The sequence below is a fragment of the Ctenopharyngodon idella genome, chromosome 10 (assembly GCF_019924925.1).
Source record: "Ctenopharyngodon idella isolate HZGC_01 chromosome 10, HZGC01, whole genome shotgun sequence".
In the NCBI taxonomy this organism is placed as follows: domain Eukaryota; kingdom Metazoa; phylum Chordata; class Actinopteri; order Cypriniformes; family Xenocyprididae; genus Ctenopharyngodon; species Ctenopharyngodon idella.
Genome location: NC_067229.1, coordinates 40,211,639 through 40,234,000, shown reverse-complemented (window position 1 = coordinate 40,234,000; position 22,362 = coordinate 40,211,639). Strand labels below are relative to the sequence as shown.

At 37.6% G+C, this 22,362-nt stretch overlaps 2 protein-coding genes across 11 annotated transcripts in view; one reads left to right on the top strand and one right to left on the bottom strand.

The window, feature by feature from the left end:
* il2rga (interleukin 2 receptor, gamma a) overlaps window positions 1–22,362 on the top strand; it is a 29,167-nt gene that overhangs the window by 991 nt on the left and 5,814 nt on the right. Inside the window, exons 2-12 of one of the 10 annotated variants that reach the window (XM_051907743.1) lie at window positions 816–903; window positions 986–1,158; window positions 1,254–1,390; window positions 1,633–1,801; window positions 11,195–11,282; window positions 11,365–11,537; window positions 11,632–11,768; window positions 12,036–12,204; window positions 13,738–13,837; window positions 13,960–14,053; window positions 14,163–15,461. In XM_051907743.1, the coding sequence (XP_051763703.1) occupies window positions 816–903; window positions 986–1,158; window positions 1,254–1,390; window positions 1,633–1,801; window positions 11,195–11,282; window positions 11,365–11,537; window positions 11,632–11,768; window positions 12,036–12,204; window positions 13,738–13,837; window positions 13,960–14,053; window positions 14,163–14,411 (1,577 nt within the window). In that variant the 3' untranslated portion in view covers window positions 14,412–15,461. The other 9 variants (XM_051907744.1, XM_051907747.1, XM_051907748.1 and 6 more) reach the window with 9 other exon arrangements.
* Window positions 15,513–22,362, bottom strand: part of ryr1a (ryanodine receptor 1a (skeletal)) — a 55,284-nt gene continuing 48,434 nt past the window's right edge. Inside the window, exons 90-106 of the mRNA XM_051907762.1 lie at window positions 21,931–22,012; window positions 20,543–21,843; window positions 20,376–20,446; window positions 20,095–20,263; window positions 19,918–20,004; window positions 19,404–19,658; window positions 19,116–19,246; window positions 18,831–18,873; window positions 18,606–18,742; window positions 18,277–18,337; window positions 18,027–18,173; window positions 17,811–17,945; window positions 16,677–16,833; window positions 16,450–16,514; window positions 16,266–16,366; window positions 16,125–16,176; window positions 15,513–16,031 (exon numbers count right to left, since the gene is read on the bottom strand). Of these exons, the coding sequence (XP_051763722.1) occupies window positions 15,936–16,031; window positions 16,125–16,176; window positions 16,266–16,366; window positions 16,450–16,514; window positions 16,677–16,833; window positions 17,811–17,945; window positions 18,027–18,173; window positions 18,277–18,337; window positions 18,606–18,742; window positions 18,831–18,873; window positions 19,116–19,246; window positions 19,404–19,658; window positions 19,918–20,004; window positions 20,095–20,263; window positions 20,376–20,446; window positions 20,543–21,843; window positions 21,931–22,012 (3,090 nt within the window). The 3' untranslated portion in view covers window positions 15,513–15,935. The remainder of the gene's footprint in view (window positions 16,032–16,124; window positions 16,177–16,265; window positions 16,367–16,449; window positions 16,515–16,676; window positions 16,834–17,810; window positions 17,946–18,026; window positions 18,174–18,276; window positions 18,338–18,605; window positions 18,743–18,830; window positions 18,874–19,115; window positions 19,247–19,403; window positions 19,659–19,917; window positions 20,005–20,094; window positions 20,264–20,375; window positions 20,447–20,542; window positions 21,844–21,930; window positions 22,013–22,362) is intronic.

The window sequence follows — 22,362 nt, the reverse complement described above, 5'->3', positions numbered from 1 at the left end:
TTCCATTTATTGTTGGCTGGGATGCATCCCCACAGAAAGAAAGGACTAAAAACATTATTCGGCACATTATATAGATTTTACTAGTATCAGTAAAATCTGTGTCCCATTCACTGAGACATCATAGCTGTCACACGTGGTTGAAATCAAAGTAGAGGATGCAGGATCTAAGTGCAGTAGTACATTTATTAAATAAACTCCAAAACAGACTCAAGGAACGGAACAAAAACAACGACGTATACACAACAGAGAACTGACAAATGAACAGAACAAACACAAGGCTTAAATACACAGTGAACAGAAGCTCTAACAAGACTAATTAATAAGACACAGCTTATCAAACTAATCAACTAATCAAATCAGAAACCATAGTAACAAACAAGTGGCAGGAAACACTGAACAAAGGAGAATATGTGACTAATGAAAAACAAACTCTAGACATGAACATCTAAACTGAACAAAACACAACTCAAACCATGACAATAGCAAGGAGAACTCTACTATTTAAATGCTGTAATTTTGCATAATTTACAATGCATAATATTGATATATAATTAAAATGAATTTCAATAAATAAAAATATTGTTAAAAATCACACATTATTTGTTGTTTGTCACATGTTAGTAGACCATTTTTGTGCCGTGGGTAATAGGAGGATTTTCCACCCTGTTACCACCGCAAGGCTATTTCAAACCTGTGGGAAGCACTGTATTCTTTAGAATTTATCACAATATTGAACCTTATGAGTTTGGAAATAAATTAAGGACCTACAAAGTATACCAAAGAATGCACTTACTGTTTCTCTCATCTTTACCCAGAAATAAACTGCCTTATCATAAATCTGGACTACGTTAATTGCACATGGAGTGAGCCTGAGCCCAAGTACAATTACAGTTTCAAGAGCAGGTGCGTATGTTGAATAAAATAGAGTAACCTGCCATTTTGGATAAAAATATCAGAACTAACAATAGCCTTTGATTTCTCTTAGGTTTACATATAACGAAATTCAGGATTGTCCTGAATATCACAGGATTAATGGTGTTAATGTGGGCTGCATGTTTTCCTACACAAAAGCACAAAGGTTTAATAAGTTAAACACATGGCTGTACAGTGACAACGGCAGTTTGGTGACAAATCAAGAACATGATATGAAACAATATGGTATGGAAAGTCATTTATATTTCTTATGACTTGACAATAACTGTATGGAAATAAGAGGCTGATGGATTGATACCTTATACTGTGTTTCTAATCAGTGAAGCTTAACCCTCCGTTCAACCTGTCTGTGGTGGTGAAAAACGATGCTGAACTGTGGCTGTACTGGAATATCACGAACAATGACAACTGTATTGAGAGTGTAGTTCGCCACAGGACAGACAACAATGACTGGAAGGTATAAAATTAATAGGCTATTATAAAACTAAATTCTGATTGGATGAGCCACATTCGAAGCACAAGCACATCGATATTCAGAGCAACAACACAATTGTGAATTTGATAACGCCTTTATGCAACAATTAAACAAACATCAATAAACTGAATAAAAATAAATTATTGTTGTTATGCATCTCACCTTATGGTCGTCTGATAACCAGACAAAAAACGTGGCACAGTTACCAACTTCTCTCTCCACAGAACACCTCTCCAGGCACAAGAAGCTCCTTCACTTTGCCTTTCCCCCCAAAAAAACGCTACGAGTTCCAGGTCAGGTCTCGAATATCATTATCGTGTGGAGAGTCCAAGTTTTGGAGCGACTGGAGTCAGTCTGTGTACTGGGGATCTTTTAAGCCCAACAATGATGCAGGTACCAATGCAGGACGAACTTATCACATCTTATCTATATAAGTCTCTCAGTGCCTTATCTGACATAATTGACTGTGTTTACGTGAATACAAACCAAGACGGGTATTTTAACAGACCAGTGTGTGTATTTGACCATTCAAACGCAATAAGCTGCGAAAGTAAATTAAATTCAGCACAGAAAGCCACCTGTCAGTATCGAATTCAGTTCTCTTTCGCATTTTATTGTGCTTTTAATGACTCATCATCAAGCATGTCCAGCTCTTTCTTCTAATTCATCTATGTTTCTTTGCGGCTCTAACGTGTTTAAAGGGATAGTTCACCCAAAAATGAAAATTTGATGTTTATCTGCTTACCCCCAGGGCATCCGAGATGTAGGTGACTTTGTTTCTTCAGTAGAACACAAATGATGATTTTTAACTCCAACCGTTGCAGTCTGTCAGTCGTATAATGCTTGTCAATGGGAACTCTATCTAAAAGAGTCAAAAAAACATGCACAGACAAATCCAAATTAAACCCTGCAGCTCGTGAAGACACATTGATGTCCTAAGACGCGAAACGATCGGTTTGTGCGAGAAACCAAACAGTATATCATTTTTTACCTGTAATACACCACTATGTCCAACTGCCTTGAGCACGCGCACGGCATCCGGTGCGTGAGGTGTGTACGCGCTCCGGTGTAGTTTAGGCAAGCGCTGGAAGTGATCTCTCGCGTGTATACTTCACTCATTGTTTACACAGTTTACAAACATTGTAGGTACAACGGCTAATCAAAATGATACTTGCGCTTATCCGGATTGTTCAAACCGACTTAAAACTAAAAGATTACATTCTCTTGCGCGAACTCATTCGGGAGTGGTGACTTTCCACACATTCCTAACTTCTGAGCCTGCTCGCCTGAAGTTATGGTTGATTGCTCTTTGGCTGGATATCAGCACACCCATTAACGTACTAATGGGCGTTGAGGGTCTGCAGCGATCATTTTTCCCCTGATGATTTTACATACCCAGGAGAGGATCACGTATGACTTAAACCATCAGCTGTGCCTATGGTTTTTCCACATCCAACTGAGGTATGTGAACAAGATCTTTGTATGTGTCCTTTTTATTTGTAAAGCTGCCCTTACGAAAAGTAACAAAATAAAATGAAGTTTTGATGTAATAAAACCATGCTTTTTAGTGGTTTACTTCCATTTGTATTAACAACTGTTTTACTACAGGCACCATGTTTAAACTACACCGGAGCGCGTACACACCTCACTCACCAGATGCCATGAGCGCGCTCAAGGCAGTTGGACATAATGGTGTATTAGAGGTAAAAAATGATATACTGTTCGGTTTCTCGCACAAACCGATCGTTTCGTGTCTTATGACATCAATGTGTCGTCACGAGCCGCAGGGTTTAATTTGGATTTGTCTGTGCATGTTTTTTTTTACTCTCAAAGATTTTTGTTACCTTTGACATGCATTATACGACTGACAGACTGCAACGGTTGGAGTTAAAAATCATCATTTGTGTTCTACTGAAGAAACAAAGTCACCTACATCTTGGATGCCCTGGGGGTAAGCAGATAAATGTCAAATTTTCATTTTTGGGTGAACTATCCCTTTAAGCAGTCCTGGGGCTCTTTCTTCGTACATTGTCAATTCAGTTAGCTGGATTTGATTGATGACCATTTGGCATAATCTTGGATTGTTCAGTTCTTCGACGCTCATCCTGGACTTGCTGTCATAGCAACATGTCCTGTAAACTTAAACCTGCTCGGGAGCAGGCTTGTTTGTTTTTTGCTTGGCTGTTTTCTGGTAAAAGGTCCAGAAATTTGTTGAGTTTTTCGTCAGGTGTCTTTTTTAATTATATGATGTCACTACCTTGCCGTCTTGACGCCAGCCAATAGCTGCATTGCTGATTGTGGTTTCGAGTATCGATACCCTTTTCGAGGAACACAAGAACGCGCAGTAATCGCAGATAATTTAATCCAGATATTTTAATCCAGTCTGCAAATTCGTTTGAAGAACCGAATTAGCCAGAGTTCAGTTATCACGATTAAAAGATCTGGCATCTGTCAAATCATCTCAGATGTATTAAGCAAAGAACGGACCCCTGCACTGCACGGATACATACAGTAAGATAAACTATATAGAAAAATCTCTATAGATTGACATCGCCATTTCGGCCAGCCCTACTCCGCATCTCCCCTCACATGCTCTCACAAAAACACCTGAGCTGCATCCGAAATTGCATACTTCCCTACTATATAGTAGGTGAAAAACAGTATGTGACAAAAGAAGTATGTCCGATTTCACAGTAGTCCTACTCATAAAAGAGCAGTGTGCATTTACGATGGACACTTTACTATCCCATGAGGCCACAGGAGAGGATTTGTGAATGGCAGTGAAGCAGCGCAACTGATGCTGGGAGGTCACGTGATAATGACAACATGGCGAATGTAGAATGTCCGGATTGCATTCATACTACACACACTCATATATAGGATGCACTTTTTTAGCGGTCGCGAATTAATTACTTATTCAAAATAAGCACCTACTCAAAAGAGTATGCGATTTCGGATACAGCCCTGATCTACATTGAACGCGAAAATAAGGCGTGGCCATGACACGACATGTCAGTCAATCACAATCACAGCCAATCAGAACGGTTCTCTCTGGTTTCGCTCGCTCTCGCAACGCTCTGCACACATGTCTTGTATTTTCATGTCTCCCGTTATGCTTCACCAGACTGGATGCTTTTTATGCATTTACTTGTTTGAACGTGAGGTATTTGTCATAAAATCGTGAGGTATGGAATCAAACACTTTTGGTGTAACTGGATACACATTTTTTTTACTTTTTTTTTTTTTTTCAAAAATTCACTGTAAGTTAACAAATTTGAATTAAATTCAAATTAAAACCGTTGAATTTAAAAGTTGTCTAACACAACATCATTTTGATACAAGCTTCTGTAGAAGAGATCTATTTTTATATTGAATACTTCTGTTATTCCAAGGTAATATATTATTTGGAGAGAAATTGTTTTTAAACTCCCGAATCCAAGCTAATAAAGCTTGCTTGTGAAAATTGGCAAATTTCACAGGTAGATTATCAATTTTATAATCACATCTCAACAAAAGATCTATGCCACCCACCACAAGCTTTGAAAATGTTTACCATATGCTGTCCTTTTCTTTCATGAATTTAATTAACCAAATAACCTTAAACGTATTATTCAGTGTTTCAAGAGCCTTTACCAATTTCCACACATGCGTCATTGTACTCGACCACTATTTCCTGTGTTTGGCCCAAGTGTTCAAATGGGCGTCAAGAACTTGACTACCCGAAGGGACACACTTAAAGTGTAGTAATGCAAGTTTTTACAGCTTTATGTACACATTTAATGTACAATACTTTATTTTAAAGTTCTAAATGTCTGTTCATTATTCTCTATGTGACAAATGACAATTTAATAAATTGTAACACTTGTAATTAAGTGATAAAAAGCAGTTGCAAACATTTTACAAAATACACATACATACTCATCTTTGCAACAATAAAATGAGCAGCACTTTGTTTTACTACCAAATTATATGTAATATCTCATTAAATTGAAATCTCATGATTTCAGGGCAGATGAATTCCTGATGGATGATAGGATCCGAAGCGATATTAGAGATATATTTAGTAGATTTAGTGTGCATGAAGTGCATTTTTACCGTACTAAAGCATAAAAATATAATATGTTTGCAGAGATTCAGGAAACATGCTAAGTTGAAAACAATTATGAAAAGTACAGCAGTGACTTTAATGGCATCTCTTTTCCCAGAGAGTCTGGCTCCCATGTCTGTGACGTCACTGGTGTGGTATACAATGGGAGCCACAATAATACTCGTCATAATCTCCTAGTTGCTGGTTCAATTATGCAGACAATTATGATGGCAATATTGAAGTAAGCTACAGTTCTTCTTTTTTCATTCATGTACCATCATTGAATTTGTTCTTTAATTCATAGTGGCAAAGAGGGGAATGTGAGAATATTTTTTTTTTTCACAAAGAAATGGCTGTCTATGCCTATAGATCTGGAGAACAGCTTCAAACCCAATTTCACAGAGCGTTCCTGTCCTGTGCGTGAGTACAAAATGGTGTCTCAGTCCAGCAGTGACTGTGAAAGCATCCTCTCCAACCCAACAGACCTGTTATCAGATTACCAATGCATGCATAGCTATTCATCAGCCTCCTTGTTTTCTGTTCAGTTGCAGTAGCTACACTGCCCTCCAAAAGTTTGGAAACGCCCTAGAAAAGTGGGGTTTTGGACAATATTGGCATGAATCCTTTTTAGTTTGTGATAATTTTGCACTGATAAGGGACAACACAAACTACGAAAACATATTTTATTACATAAACAGTTTATACATAGAAAAAACTTAAATTTTCGATTCATCAAAATATCCACCATTAGCAGCTATCTGACCTAAACTGGGTTCTAATTGGTTCAATGTATTCTAAACTTAATTGGCAATCAATTGTTGAAGCTATTAAGTGCTGACCCAAAAATCTTTTACAAACCTGGGCCAAGTTTAAACCAGTAACCAGGCATCACGGCTGGCAAAGGGGCACATCTGACTTTGACATGTATATATTGCCATTATTATGTAATCAAAATGAAAATGATCATTGCTGGTCTTCAATGATAATGTCAAGTTACTTTAATGTATTTGCACCAAAAAATGATAAGGATTTATGCTGATATTGTCCAAAACCACACTTTGCCAGAGGTGTTTCCAAACTTTTGGAGGGCAGTGTACATAGTAGTCATGTAAGCACTTTTAATGTGTCCCTCCCCAGATTGCTTTGGTTCAGTTTTTTATTCATTTGTGTCAAATTATTTTCCTTGCCATGCTATGTTTGCTGTTTAGAGTTGTTGGAAGGAAGCCTACTAACAGATTAGTGTATTGTTTTGTTGAAGCAATGAGTTTTTTTATCATAGTGTAAGATGTGTCTGTGATAACATATATTTAGCAGAAAGAAGTCAGTTCTGAATATGATTTGTGTACATGGTGGGAAAAGCCCATCACCTACCAACCTATGTATTATCTGATTATTTAGCTGAGTGCTATTTGTGACTCATGCTGCTGCCAGTTAGTAATGTAGTCGCAGTTTAATTTCAACTAGAGTTTCATTTTAACTAGACAAGTCTCTGAGATTTTACTTTTCGATTTTTTTTTTTTCATCATTAGTATTGAACATGTTTTTGGGATGTTTAACATTTAGAATGTATGTGAATTTGCTATTTTAAGATTTAAGATTATTAGATTTTGTACACAAATATTATGCTTAAAGAATGTAATGCCTTTGCAATCATTGAATAAAAACATTCAAAAACAGCTAAACTACAGTTTATCTGTCATGGAATTACAAACACAATCAAAATTATATTAAAAAATATCCTGGCTCTTCTAAGCCTTATAACTGGAGTGAATTGTAGCCTAGATTTTGAAGCCCAAAAAAGTGCATCCATCCATTATAAAAGTTATCCATAGCTTCTGGTAACGGCCGTCTGCGTGTTCATGAAAGAGTTGAGTTCCGGCGGAAAGGTGACCTTTGACCCAACATGTGACATAGCTCCTCTTCTCTTGTATCGAAATTTTCGACATTTTTCTTTAAAACTATTTTGTTTTAATTTTTATTTTTGGGTGAACTAGCCCTTTAAGTACATCAAGAACCACCTAGTGAAGAGAGAAACATTAATTCTGTTTGTCTGGAGATGGAGAGATTGTATAACAACAGAAAGGTCGCTCACATGTAATTGGCCAGGTTGTGTTCTTCAAGCGGTCCTCAATCTCATCTCCTATATATCCACCTGTTTTCTATTGTGTGTGATGGAGGACGGAATTGTACGCAGGGTCCTGACACCCATTGCAATGTCCAAAAGGTGACAAGCAAAGAGGAAATTGTTGTAATGTCCAAGAAGTGACATCACTGTGTACCACACAAGGTAGAGGAAAGTCTAAAAATAAAGCACACTTCAGTGCATGTGACATGAAGTTTGTTTTGCAAAAATATTAAATAAGTCACAAAAAATGACTTGTGAACACAACTCCAAACTTCCAGACCTGATACTTGATGTAAATAGCAGTGAGTCTGAAAAAAAAAAAATGGAATTCACTTGATTTCACAACAACTTTTAATCTATTAGCATAATTTTATATGTACCTTGTAGAGTAATGCATTGGTGCAAAATGTTGAAAAGCATCACAATGTTTTTACAATTCAGTAATTATTGGAAAATTTTCTGTTAATACAACTTCTGAACTGGCTGCTGGTTTGAAGCCAGTATTTGTGTGGGAGGGGTGCCATGATGAGCATTAAAGGTTATCTTTTGTAGAAAATCTGCTGCGTACTAAAGCCACCAAATGTCTAAATCGGCAGATGAGCACTTATAAATCAATCTTTTATTTGGCACATACGGTAGAACTAATCTTGTACTCACAGAAGTGAGTACACCCCTCATATTTTTGTAAATATTTTATTATATCTTTCCATGTGACAACACTGAAAAAATGACACTTTGCTACAATGTAAAGTAGTGAGTGTACAGCTTGTATAACAGTGTAAATTTGCTGACCCCTCAAAATAACTCAACACACAGCCATTAATGTCTAAACTGCTGGCCACAAAAGTGAGTACACCCCTAAGTGAAAATGTTCAAATTGGGCCCAAAGTGTCAATATTTTGTGTGGCCACCATTATTTTCCAGCACTGCCTTAACCCTCTTGAGCATGGAGTTCACCAGAGCTTCACAGGTTACCACTGGAGTCCTCTTCCACTCCTCCATGACAACATCACAGAGCTGGTGGATGTTAGAGACCTTGCGCTCCTCCACCTTCCGTTTGAGGAAGCCCCACAGATGCTCAATAGGGTTTAGGTCTGGAGACATGCTTGGCCAGTCCATCACCTTTACCCTCAGCTTCTTTAGCACGGCAGTGGTCGTCTTGAAGGTGTGTTTGGGGTCATTATCATGTTGGAATACTGCCCTGCGGCCCAGTCTCCGAAGGGAGGGGATCATGCTCTGCTCATTCATGGTTCCCTCAATGAACTGTAGCTCCCCAGTCCCAGCAGCACTCATGCAGCCCCAGACCATGACACTCCCACCACCATGCTTGACTGTAGGCAAGACACACTTGTCTTTGTACTCCTCACCTGGTTGCCGCCACACACGCTTGACACCATCTGAACCAAATAAGTCTATCTTGGTCTCATCAGACCACAGGACATGGTTCCAGTAATCCATGTCCTTAGTCTGCTTGTCTTCAGCAAACTGTTTGCGGGCTTTCTTGTGCATCATCTTTAGAAGAGGCTTCCTTCTGGACGACAGCCATGCAGAACAATTTGATGCAGTGTGCGACGTGTGGTCTGAGCACTGACAGGCTGAACCCCCACCCCTTCAACCTCTGCAGCAATGCTGGCAGCACTCATACGTCTATTTCCCAAACACAACCTCTGGATATGATGCTGAGCACGTGCACTCAGCTTCTTTGGTCGACCATGGCGATGCCTGTTCTGAGTGGAACCTGTCCTGTTAAACCGCTGTATGGTCTTGGCCACCGTGCTGCAGCTCAGTTTCAGGGTCTTGGCAATCTTCTTATAGCCTACACCATCTTTATGTAGAGCAACAATTCTTTTTTTCAGATCCTCAGAGAGTTCTTTGCCATGAGGTGCCATGTTGAACTTCCAGTGACCAGTATGAGAGAGTGAGAGCAATAACACCAAATTTAACAGACCTGCTCCCCATTCACACTTGAGACCTTGTAACACTAACGAGTCACATGACACCGGGGAGAGAAAAGGGCTAATTGGGCCCAATTTGGACATTTTCACTTAGGGGTGTGCTCACTTTTGTGGCCAGCGGTTTAGACATTAATGGCTGTGTGTGGAGTTATTTTGAGGGGACATAAAATTTACACTGTTATGCAAGCTGTACACTCACTACTTTACATTGTAGCAAAGTGTCATTTCTTCAGTGTTGTCACATGAGAAGATATAACAAAATATTTACAAAAATGTGAGGGGTGTACTCACTTCTGTGAGATACTGTATATATATATATATAATATATATAGAGAGAGAGAGAGAGAGAGAAAGAGAGAGAGGACTAAAACATTGAAAATGTTACAAAAAAAATGTAAATTAATTTTCATTTCATTAATGAATTCTGATGCGAATCATTTATTTTGCTGTACTTGATTGCTATATAATGTCTAACCAAAGGCCAGAATATATATTTATTCTTTATATTAGTCTTGCGTATTTTTGGTTTTAAACTCAGTATGTGAGTTAAGTGAATCGGCATCTGAAAAATAGTATGTAAAAATTAAAAACACAAATTTAGCATTCAGTTCTTTTCAGGCAGTGAGCGAAAAAAAGCTTCTTCGGAAACAGGAAATCTCGCCTATATGTCAGCCCACAAAGAGCAGATACGTTCATAGCAGAACAGGGTAGATTGAAACAGGCACAAAACAAGTGAGTTATGTAAACCTGTCCAAGATGATATTACTTTTAGTCAGTCTTCTCCTTGGGAACATTCCTTCATTTGCATTTTCAGCATCATCCGAGCCAAGTGAGTATAATACAACTATGCTAATTTGAAAATAAAATGTAGTTTTTTTCTTTATTAATTAGATTTGACATTATGTTGCCTTTACAAAACATATAACACTAAGTATAAAAAAACAAGGTTTACAAAAGTAATTTCTAAACGACTCAGGGTAGGGTACGTTGTCTTTTTATTTATTTCTTCCTCTTTTTTGTGGTTTTATATGCATTTTAACAATACGGAAGTAATGTGGTTGTACAACATTTAAGATGTTAAAATATAATATGATAACATATAGGGTCTAAAAAGTCTAGCCACAGAGATTATTTCATCAGCAGAGCTGACCATTCAGTACTACTCAGGAAATTGTGAAATTCTTCAGCAACCTGTTGCTTAGGAGTTGACAAAATGTTCAGACGCTTGCTTTCCAACATGTCTGATCTGTGGCCATGATGTGCACACGCAACATAAGCTTACAACCTTTTCTGTTTAGTGTTTTATACAAATGACTAAATTAACATATTCTAAGAACTCTTATGTAAGACATTGATTTTACTTTTAATTTTAATCAGTAAGGTTTAATAAAATTGTTCAATCATGATTTTGACTAAAAAATGTACATATTTCCTGTATGTATGTTTCTTTCCGGTCCTCTAAGGATGAGCACCCTCTACTGACAAACAATAGGCTATGCATTACTAACTGTAATTTTTTAGAATATTGAACCTTATGAGTTTGGAAAAAAAAAACAAAAAGGTTCTACAAAGTATACCAAAGATGCATTTACTATACTGTTTCTCTCATCTTTACCCAGAAATAAACTGCCTTATCATAAATCTGGACTACGTTAATTGCACATGGAGTGAGTCTGAGCCCAAGTACAATTACAGTTTCAAGAGCAGGTGCGTATGTTGAATAAAATAGAGAAACCTGCCATTTTGGATAAAAATGTCAGAACTAACAATAGCCTTTGATTTCTCTTAGGTTTACATATAACGAAATTCGGGATTGTCCTGAATATCACAGGATTAATGGTGTTAATGTGGGCTGCATGTTTTCCTACAAAAAAGCACAAAGGTTTAATAAGTTAAACACATGGCTGTACAGTGACAACGGCAGTTTGGTGACAAATCAAGAACATGATATGAAAGAATATGGTAAGAAATATAATTCATATTTCTTATGACTTGACAATAACTGTATGGAAATAAGAGGCTGATGGATTGATACCTTATACTGTTTTCTAATCAGTGAAGCTTAACCCTCCGTTCAACCTGTCTGTGGTGGTGAAAAACGATGCTGAACTGTGGCTGTACTGGAATATCACGAACAATGACTACTGTATTGAGAGTGTAGTTCGCCACAGGACAGACAACAATGACTGGAAGGTATAAAATTATTATAAAACAAACATGGATGAGCCACATTCGAAGCACATGTTCATTGTATATTTATTTAATACAGCCTCTCATGGCTTACTACTTTATTACGAGAAGCTTGTGCTGATATTCAGATAATTGTGAATTTGCACGATTGTGAATTTGATATTGCCAACAATTAAATAAACATAAATAAACGGAATAAGAATAAATTATCATTGTTATGCATCTCACCTTATGGTCATCTGATAAACAGACAAAAAACTCTCTCCACAGAACACCTCTCCAGGCACAAGAAGCTCCTTCACTTTGCCTTTTCCCTCCAAAAAACGGTACGAGTTCCAGGTCAGGTCTCGAATATCATTATCGTGCGGAGAGTCCAAGTTTTGGAGCGACTGGAGTCAGTCTGTGTACTGGGGATCTTTAAAACCCAACAACGGCACAGGTACCAACGCAGGACGAACTTATCACACCTTATCTATATAACAAGTCTGTCAGTACCTTATTTGACTACTGTGCAGCAATTTAAATTGACAAACTACAGAGAGACAAGTCCGTTGCGAGCGCATCATCTAAATCGAACGCAAAAATGACGCGTGGGCGTGACGTAACACATCAGTCAATCACAATCACAGCCAATCAGACAGTTTTCTCCGCTTTCGCGCGCTCTCTTGAGCATGAGAAAGTGGGCGTTTTTGAATTTGTTTGTTTTCAAACTGGTGGGTGTTTATATTCATGCAATGAAAATGGGAAACAAGGAACTTTCAAGGAAAGTCTGTTCACTCGGCGGCCATATTTGCAACGCCTCCAGGCAGCTATTTCGGCATCCAAGACCAAGTCCTATCTATTTGAATGGGGGAATCCTGAAATCTCAAAACTGCTTGGCGAGCTCACAATTAAATAACATATTTCAAATCAGCAACAAAATCTAACATGAACTGTCCCATAAATGTCGTTTTTTATGCTCAAATAGCGTTAAAAAAGCTAATTTCTCTGGTCTGCCAGAGAAGTCTCAGGTCTCAAGTCTCAGGTTGCTATGGGAACCGGAGATTCTAACGGCAGCTGCAGTGATGCAATGACTTTATCATTCAGCGATTGGCTCTTTTACTTAGAAGGCGGGACCTATTCCGCCATATTACGCGTTGCAGCTTCTCCCATTCATAACTAATTCGGTTGTTAAGTCTGACGTCACGCTGCAGCGCTTCCGGGTCCAAACACTCTATCTCAATCATGATTCGGATCGCGTGTCAAACCGCTAAACTGCTGAAATCACGTGACTTTGGCGCTCCGAACCGCTGATTCGACACAAAAGATTCATAACGCTCCGAAGCTTAATGAAGCAGTGTTTTGAAATCGGCCATCACTATATAAGTTGTTATTTTGTTTTTTTGGTGCACCAAAAATATTCTTGTCGCTTTATAATATTAATATTGAACTATTGTACTCACGTGAACTGATTTAAATATGTTTTTAGTACATTAATGGATCTTGAGAGAGGAAATGTCATTGCTGGCTATGCAGGCCTCACTGAGCCATCGGATTTCAACAAAAATATCTTAATTTGTGTTCCGAAGATGAACGAAGGTCTTACGGGTGTGGAACGGCATGAGGGCGAGTAATAAATGACATTATTTCATTCTTGGGTGAACTAACCCTTTAAGTGATAAAAAGCAGCTGCAAATGTTTTACAAAATACATACTCATCTCTACAACAATAAAATGTACAGCACTTTGTTTTACTACCAAATTATATCTAATATTAACATCTCACAATTTCAGGGCATATGATTTCCTGAACATGATGATTAATGGGAGACACAGCCTCAAAAGGGCTCCGAAGCGGTATTAGAGATAGTGTGAATTTAGTGTGCATGAAGGGCATTTTTACCGTACTAAAGCATAAAAATATCATAATACGTTTGCAGAGATTTTTCAGCAATTATGAAAGGTACAGTAGTAATGGCATCTCTTTTCCCAGAGAGTGGGACTTCCATGTCTGTGACATCACTGGTGCTGTATACAGTGGGAGCCACAACAATACTCCTCATACTCGCCTGCCTGCTGGTTCATAGTGAGAGGTTTGAATCCATTTTTGTCCATTAACCACTTTACATTAACTTCAAAGATTTTAATTTAAAAAACTTCCACAAAAGTTCATAAGTGTTTTATTTACTCTAATATAATGTTTAACGTTCCTTAGGTTAAGAATAATTTTAATACCAGTGGTACCAAATGCAGGACAAAATGTAAGCAAATACCTTGCATCCCTTTTTGACAATGATGGCAATATAGAGGTGAGATACTGTTCTTCTTTTTTTCATTCATGTACTATGCTTTAATTTGTTCTTTAATTCATAGTGGCAAAGAGGGCAATGTGAGAATATATCTCTTTTTTTCACACAGAAATGGCTGTCTATGCCAAAAGATCTGGAGAACGGCTTCAAACCCAATTTCACAGAGCGTGCCTGTCCTGTGCGTGAGTACAAAATGGTGTCTCAGTCCAGCAGTGACAGTGAAAGCATCCTCTCCAACCCAACAGACCTGTCATCAGATTACCAATGCATGCATAGCTATTCATCAGCCTCCACCATAGCTGGACCTGCTGAAGCCCTACCAACCCAGGGTCCATCTCCAGTGGATAATCCAGTCTAGGTGTCCGACTTAATCTGACTGAGGCAATTCAATTTGAGAGTTTAGTCTGGATTGATGAAAAGTAAAACATTTACAGCTTAAAAATAGGTTTTTCTTGTTATATAATGATCAGTCTCAGTCAAAACCAGTATTGGCATTTTGCACACATTTTGTTTTAAAAAATCCATTCAGAGCAAAGTTACATATCCAAACAAGGATTTTTGAACAATTTTTTTTCTTATGTTCTTTTGTTTAAGCTGGATAGTGCTTATAATTTAAATTGCATTCCTTTTTTTTTTAATAGAGATGGCATTTATTTTCTGTTCAGTTGAAGTAGCTGCACTATAGTGGTCATGTAAGCACTTTTAATGTTTTTTTCCCCCCTAGATTGTGTGCTCTTGTTCAGACTATTCATTTGTGTGGAATTATTTTCGCAATGTTATGTTTGCTGTTTTACATAGTAATGTACGTGAGATTTCTGTAGAGCTGTTGGAACAGTTTTGTTGATATTATCTCATTGCTTATCTCATATAATCTCATTATCTCATTGATAATATTATCTCAACGAGATATATTTAGCAAAAAAAAAAAGAAAAAAAGTCAATTCTTGAAAATGATTTGTGTACTCATGGGAAAAGCCCACCACCTACCAACCCATGTGTTATCTGATTATTTAGAGTGCTAAATAGTTATTTGTGATTCATGCTGCCAATTAGCAATGTAGTTGCAGTTTCATTTCAACTAGACAAGTCACTCTATATATTTATATAATTATTGTATCTCTTAGGAAAAGGTCTTAACAGCATCTGAAATCTTAAATTTAAACAATGTTGGTAGCACTTGTTGCTGAAATGTATGTCATAATGTATGCTGTGTATGTTTTCATCAACATTTTACTTTTGTATTTGTAGCGTTCATCTGTAGTGTTGAACAAGATGGGATTTTTAACATTTACTATGTATGTGAGTTTGCAATTTTAAGATTTAAGATGAGTAGAGGTTTGTAGACATATATTATGCTTTTAAAGAATGTAATGCTTTTGCAATTATTGAATAAAAACATTCAAAAACAGCTAAACTACAGTTTATCACAACGTCTGTCATGATTATTTACACATTTGGATTAAATTATTTTATTTATTTTATTTTTTACAGTCAATTCTGATGTTCCAGGTGATCTTGAAGTGGGATGCAGCGTATGCTTATGAACTTCAAGAACATCAAATACAATCAAATTTTCATATTTATGAAACAAAAGGTACTTTTTAGGTACTTGGTTGTAACTTATTGTGACACGCACTAGAGAATCATTAGAATAGGTCCTAGCAACATGAACATTTTAAATGAGCAGATACGTAAAAACTACCCCAAAACTTACTATGAATAAATAGCATGCATTTTGAGTGTATAACAGAGTTCAAATGATATGGTACTGTGCATGTCTAGAACATAATTTCTAAGTATAAATGTACATAAATCATGGGTTGTCGCATAACATCATAACAGTTTTGTTAGTTTAAAAACTAGGCACAAAACAGAATTGCATTTATCCAAGCTGGTCTTCATATTGTTTTCTGAAGCAGTCTCCAGCAGGGAAGAAATCCCAGCATCTCTCCTGGTACATTTTCCACACATATGATTCCTGTCAAACACACACACACACATATCCTATATGTTTAAATCACTTTTCATTATTGTAATTATGATGAGGTATGAACACTGTGACATGTCTCACCTGCCCAGTGTGCTCCGTTTCATCCTTGTTGATTAAGTACATCAAGAAGAACCTAGTGAAGAGAGAAACATTAATTCTGTTTGTCTGGAGATGGAGAGATTGTATAACAACAGGAAGGTGCAATAAAACTGAATCGCTCACATGTAATTGGCCAGGTTGTGTTCTTCAAGCGTATGGGTCTCAAAGCCATGTGGAGTTGTATCAAAGTAATCACTCCCAATACCACATATAAAGCATTTGGTCTAAAGAAGCAATGCAATGTGTGAAATCAGACATACAGCTAAGTATATAAATACTTAATGTTGGACAGTAATGATCTCAGTACCTCCATATCTTCTTTTACTTGCTCTTGCTGGTCTCTCAGCTCACCAAAAGCATCAATGATCAGACCTGTGCAGACAAACATGCATTGGCAGTGAATTGCAGTGAAGTGTTTTCGATCTAATCCAGAAAACTAAATATCATAGCCTGCCATAAATCTCCAAAATGTAAGATTTTATGTGGCATATTTGCTAGGACGTTACTCAAGTTGAATAGCAAAATAAGTCTCACCTTGAATGATGGCCAGCAGGATGACGATGACAAAGAAGAAGAAGGTGATGTCGAAGACCACCCGATAGAGTTCATACTCGTCCCCTGCTGGGTCCTCAATCTCGTCTCCTATACCTCCACCTGCCCGCACACCCACGTACATGTGGAACAGATAACACTGCCAAGAGAAAGAGAGAGAGAGAGATTTGTTGGATTATATAGCAGGTTTTAGTTAGGGGAGAACTGTAGAATAAAAATTTAACAATCGACAACAAATGGTTTTACAACATTTACCCTCTGGTGCTCTTCGTGTGTCCGTCAAAAACAACCTTGTTTTTTATTTCAATGTAATGAATGTACTATATTTTATTTCGATAATGTTTTTTATTTAATATTTTGTATTTTTAGGGGATTTTATGGTACTAAATTATATTTACGCCTGTAGTTATAATCCATTTATTCACTTTTTGAGCATAGACCTGAAAATTAAATTTCCAACTTAAACTGTCATAATTTTTGAACGCTTTAGAGCACAGACTAATTTTGATCTCTTTTCAAAGATGACACTTGGCAAATTATTGCTGAAATGAAAAAGATTTTAAAAAGTTAACTTAAAAAAAGTTACAGAATTTTACATTTATTGTTATGAAAAATGCACAAAATACTATTTTCAAATTTTATATGAAATATTTAGTTTCAAAAACACATTTTACTCTTAAACTGCAAGAAAATCAAAGCCATAAATCTAAACAAGTTGTGTTCCAAATTTGTGCTTGATATCTCAAAAAATGAGCTTTCAGTAAGATTTTGTTTAGTCGCAGTACCAAAAGTTTTCACTAGATGAAATTTGTCTCCCATTCATTTCCAATACGGTCATTTTTGACCGCGAGGAGCACAAGTGTGACTATTTTTTTCAGGATTTTTCATTTAACCTTTTCGAATCATGTCCATGATTTTCTTGTGTGTTCACATAGCAAGTGCCAAAACCTCTACCAAGTTTCATACCACTCCAATGAATTGAAAAATTCTAAAAAAAAAAAAAAAATGTTTCAGTCAAAAATGACCCAAGAGCACCAGAAGTAAGTGGTACAATTCAGAAATACATTATTAAAGGATAATTTGATACAAATAATGTTGTATAATGAAGTGACCAACCGTCATCATGTCGTCACACTTCATATCCGGCTCATCCTCGTCCTCGCTCTTATTGTAGAACTTCCTGAAGAAGTTGAAAGCCACCACAGTATAGAGGTACACAACCACAGCCAGCAAACCCACAGTCATCATCAGCTAAAAACAATCCAACAGAGTCAAACAGTGCATCAGTACTGATTTCCAGAACCTATTTGAGTTTTGTTGTACTGACTGTACCTGTTTTCCATTGTGTGTGACGGAGGACAGAATTGTACGCAGGGTCTTGACACCCATTGCAATGTCCAAAAGGTGACAAGCAAAGAAGAAGTTGTTGTAATGTCCAAGAAGCGACATCACTGTGTACCACACCAGGTAGAGGAAAGTCTAAAAATAAAGAACACTTTAGTGCACATGACATGAACTTTGTTTTTTACAAAAAGTTTTTTTTTTTTTTGTAAGTAATTTTTTTTAACAAAAAATTACTTACATTGTCTGTGAACACAACTCCAAACTTCCAGATCTGATACTTGATGTCAATGGCAGTGAGCCTGGAAAATAATATGCAAAGAAAATCTAAAACTTGATTTCATATGAAAACATAGCCTTCACTAATGTAGTTTTAGGGTAGGATTATCTGTTTGGCCAACCAATAGCAGATACGCTTCCAGAGAAGCATATAAAAAAAAAATGAAAAATCATTATTTTTGCAATTCTGTTTGATGCCACTAGTGGAAAATAAATAACACATAACCTCAATGTAATATCTTAAATAAAATGTCACAAAATTACATATAACTAGTGATGTATTTTTAATACCATGCAAGCATGGAGTTGTCTGGCTCTTCGTGTTTCTTGTCTGTCTGTTGTTTGCTGACATCCAGCGATTCCAGATCCATACCCAGCAGCTCTGCGATTCGCTCACGTCCATAAATATCTCCGTATTTATCCAGAACCTTAACAAAAGAATCAAGAATAATATAGCTTAATAAATGCACTCATTTTAAACCTAAACACCAACTAACAGGAAGAACATTGGTTTACCTTTCGCTTAACAAATTTGTCCCAGTAGTTGGTGGGAAAGGAGCTAAAACAATGATAAAGAGTATTAGTTTTTAAAGGAAAACTATGACCTGGCTAGGTCTGCTAATATACACTTATTAGAACACTTATTTTAGAGCATTATGAAAACATAAATTAGGGACCACATACAAGGCGTACAAAACAAATTTGACCTCAAAACAAAATCTAGGTCAACTTTCATTTTAGTCAACATGTCCATTTCCAGATATATCTAGTAAGAAACAGCTCTATAATCAAGACACTTACGGTGTGTTTATCACCAATCTGTCCCACTGGCCTTTGATGTCATCATCTTCTGGCTGTTCAGTGATGTAAAGACCATCAAACTCCAGCTTTCTCGCCAGCTCTTTCTCTCTCTTAAAAATCACCAGTGGAATCTAAAGGACCATGACATCATGATCACTTATGCAAAGCACAAATAAATAAGAATATTCTTGTACATATTCCAGATCAGTATTAAATAAAAACCAACCTGAATCAAGACTGATAATCATACAAGTTCAGGCCTTAAAAAGTGAAACTAGTGATTCAAACCTTGAGGCAGTTGTATCCGATGATTGTTATGAAAGCGATGACGGTGTGCAGAATGGCCAGGCAGGACAGAGTGGGCTGCATGTATCCGGTACTCTCTTCCAGGAAATAATACACAGGACCTTCCTCATCATCACCATCAGCTCCATCCTCTCTGCCAGAGCCATCAAAGTCCTCCCCAGAGCCTTCAAACAGGCCAGAGCCTTCAAACATGCCTGAGCCTTCAAACTCATCAGTATCGGGAGGACTATCGGATACCTGGAGAAATAAAAATATGGTGCCTTAAAAACAATCTTAATTGAATATTTTTGTTAAAAAATAGATTTTATTTTTATATCTACTGTATGTGTATTTGAAAGCAACATAATTGTGAGGCATGACATTTTGAAATGAATTAAAAATGGTCATGAATATTTGAAAATTTAAACAAAATGACATATAAAGGAGCCCCGAAACCCAAATTAACCAAAAATTAAAAAGGGAAAACAGTGTAAAAATCTAAAACCTGTTTTACAACCTTGTAGAATAGAAGAATGAAGTTCAAGGCAAAGGAGATGAACAAAGCCAGGAAACGAAGGTTGTAGAAGTTACGGGACAAACAGTTCTGTAGATGGAAGTGGAGATTAACAGCAAATCAAAAGTAACTAAAACTCACCATTTGTAGATTAAGAAGAAAATAAGAATGTTGCTCTACCATGAATTTATTTCTTTGAACATCCAGCTCGTTCCAGAGCTCAAATCCTGCCCCTTTGGCTGATTTCTTCTCTTTCTTTGCTTTGGCGGCATTCTCAGGTTTTGGTTCTTCTGGTGTTGTCTCAGGCTTGACCTCTGCTTCTTTCTCTGCCTTCTCTCTATTCTCAGTGCTGTTACACATAGAAGATGGTCATTAAAATGGTAAAGCCATCTAAAATACTCTAAAGAATCAAACACAAACATTGCAATGTCTTGTTTTCCCTTTATTTGGGAGTCACTCACTCTGCTTTCTCAGGTTCAGGAGGAGGTTCTTCGATAGCAGGAGGTTGCTCAGGTCCTGCTTCTTCTGATTGCTGCAACATAAATAAACAAGTACCAACATCACACATCTTTGTTTAGAACATTGATGAAGAAACATAAGGAAACCAGCAAAATGACAACCCACATACCATTTTTCTCTTCATTAATGGAGTGCCCTCTGGAGTTGGTGGTTCCACTGGGGTGGTGTCACCCATATCTCCAAGTCCACCAGGTGTATCGATACCAGGAATCTTCCCACCATCTTTTTCCTGGATGTCCTCATCCTCTTCCTCTCCCCCTCCTGCTTCCATTGAGTCCGTTATCCCTCCAGTATCCTGCTCCTCTCCACCCCTTGGTTCTCCAGGTAGGTCTCCGTGCACCTCGTCCTGTGTAGGATCCGGCATGCTGGCCAGTAACTCTGTCACAGTGATGTTCTTAGCCCCTTCAACTAAACCGCCTCCAAAAAGTGTATGCCAGATGAGCAGGAAGAAACCTTTACACACACTGTAAATGAAATGGAGGATGCCCATGAGGATTGTCCACAGGAAGGTAACAAGTCCTACCACAATTTCCTTGATGGTCATCTTTCTGAGCCTACGGTACTGTCTGCGAATATTCCTAAAGGTGAACATGCCCAGGAAATTCATGATGCTTTGGATGAAATCGGCAAAGGCAGAGCTTGATTCTGGCTGGCCCTCCTCACCACCACCCTCTTCATCACCACCGCCTTCTCCATCTCCTCCTTCAGGTTCCTCCTCCTCATCCTCTTCTCTCTCCTCCTCATCCTGCTCTGAAATCTGTGAAGCGATATTCATCTCGAAAATGGTGTCCTCACAGAAGTTGACAAAAAGCTCCATCTTCTCCGATTCACCACCCTCGTTGACCACATCAAATATGAACTGCCGCTTGGACTCCTTGACTTGAGGCATCTCCCACTGCTTACGATTCACCTCACTGATCTCGAAGTAGATTCTCTCAATCTTCCTGCTGGCGCCCATTATCTCAATGCGCCCCAAGAATGGGCGGAAATAGTTCAGAACGCTCTCAGCTTGTTCGAGGAAGTTCTGCAACCTGGTATCATGAGGAACATGTTCAGAGAGGTTGGTTAGCAGCACCGCTATGTTAAATCCGATATCTTTTGCTGGCTCTTGGAACCGGCTGGCGAACTCCTCGTAATGAATCATCTCATTCTCATCTGCCTCAGAGCAGGACAATAGGAATTGAATCTCTGAAGGTGTGTACTGTTTCTGGCTGTCCATGGCCTTCTGGAAGTCCTTCTTGGAAATCAAACCTCTGGGGTCTGTCACATAGTCGCGGAATGCGTCAGATGCAACAATGTCCTTTAGCTTGAGGAACATGTCGAAGAATTTAAGGATCATTTCTACATTACTGGAGGACTCTACTAGCATATCCACCATTTGACGAGCAATGGTGCCATTTACAACATTACCTGTCAAATACAGAGCCATACAGTGTAATCAGGTCTAGACTGAATAATGTGAAATTGATGAACATAAATGCAAGATTGTTATCATACCCTCCAACAAAGACAGTAGCATGACCACCATATCTTTCTGAAGGTCCAACAATTCCTTCAGAAGACCAATCTGACTGGAATCCTACGAGAAAACAGATTTGACATACTAGCTGTAAAATAACATAAAATGCATGTCGATATATAATAAATATATAATCTAAATTAACAGAATTAACAGAAATTAAAGATTGTAAATAATTCTTTAAAGGGGAATAATAAGGTATTCATTATTTATGAGGGTTTACCTTGCAGTTTAAGGGTATGGACACAAAAAAAATACATTAGCATCTTTATAAGAAACTTTACCTTATCAGATTGGCTGAGGATAATGTAAAATGCTGCAACATTTAAATGCAGGTTATTGCATGCAGCAACAATAACAGGGGTTAATTATTAGAAACAGAAACACTCTATAAATACAAGAGATCATGA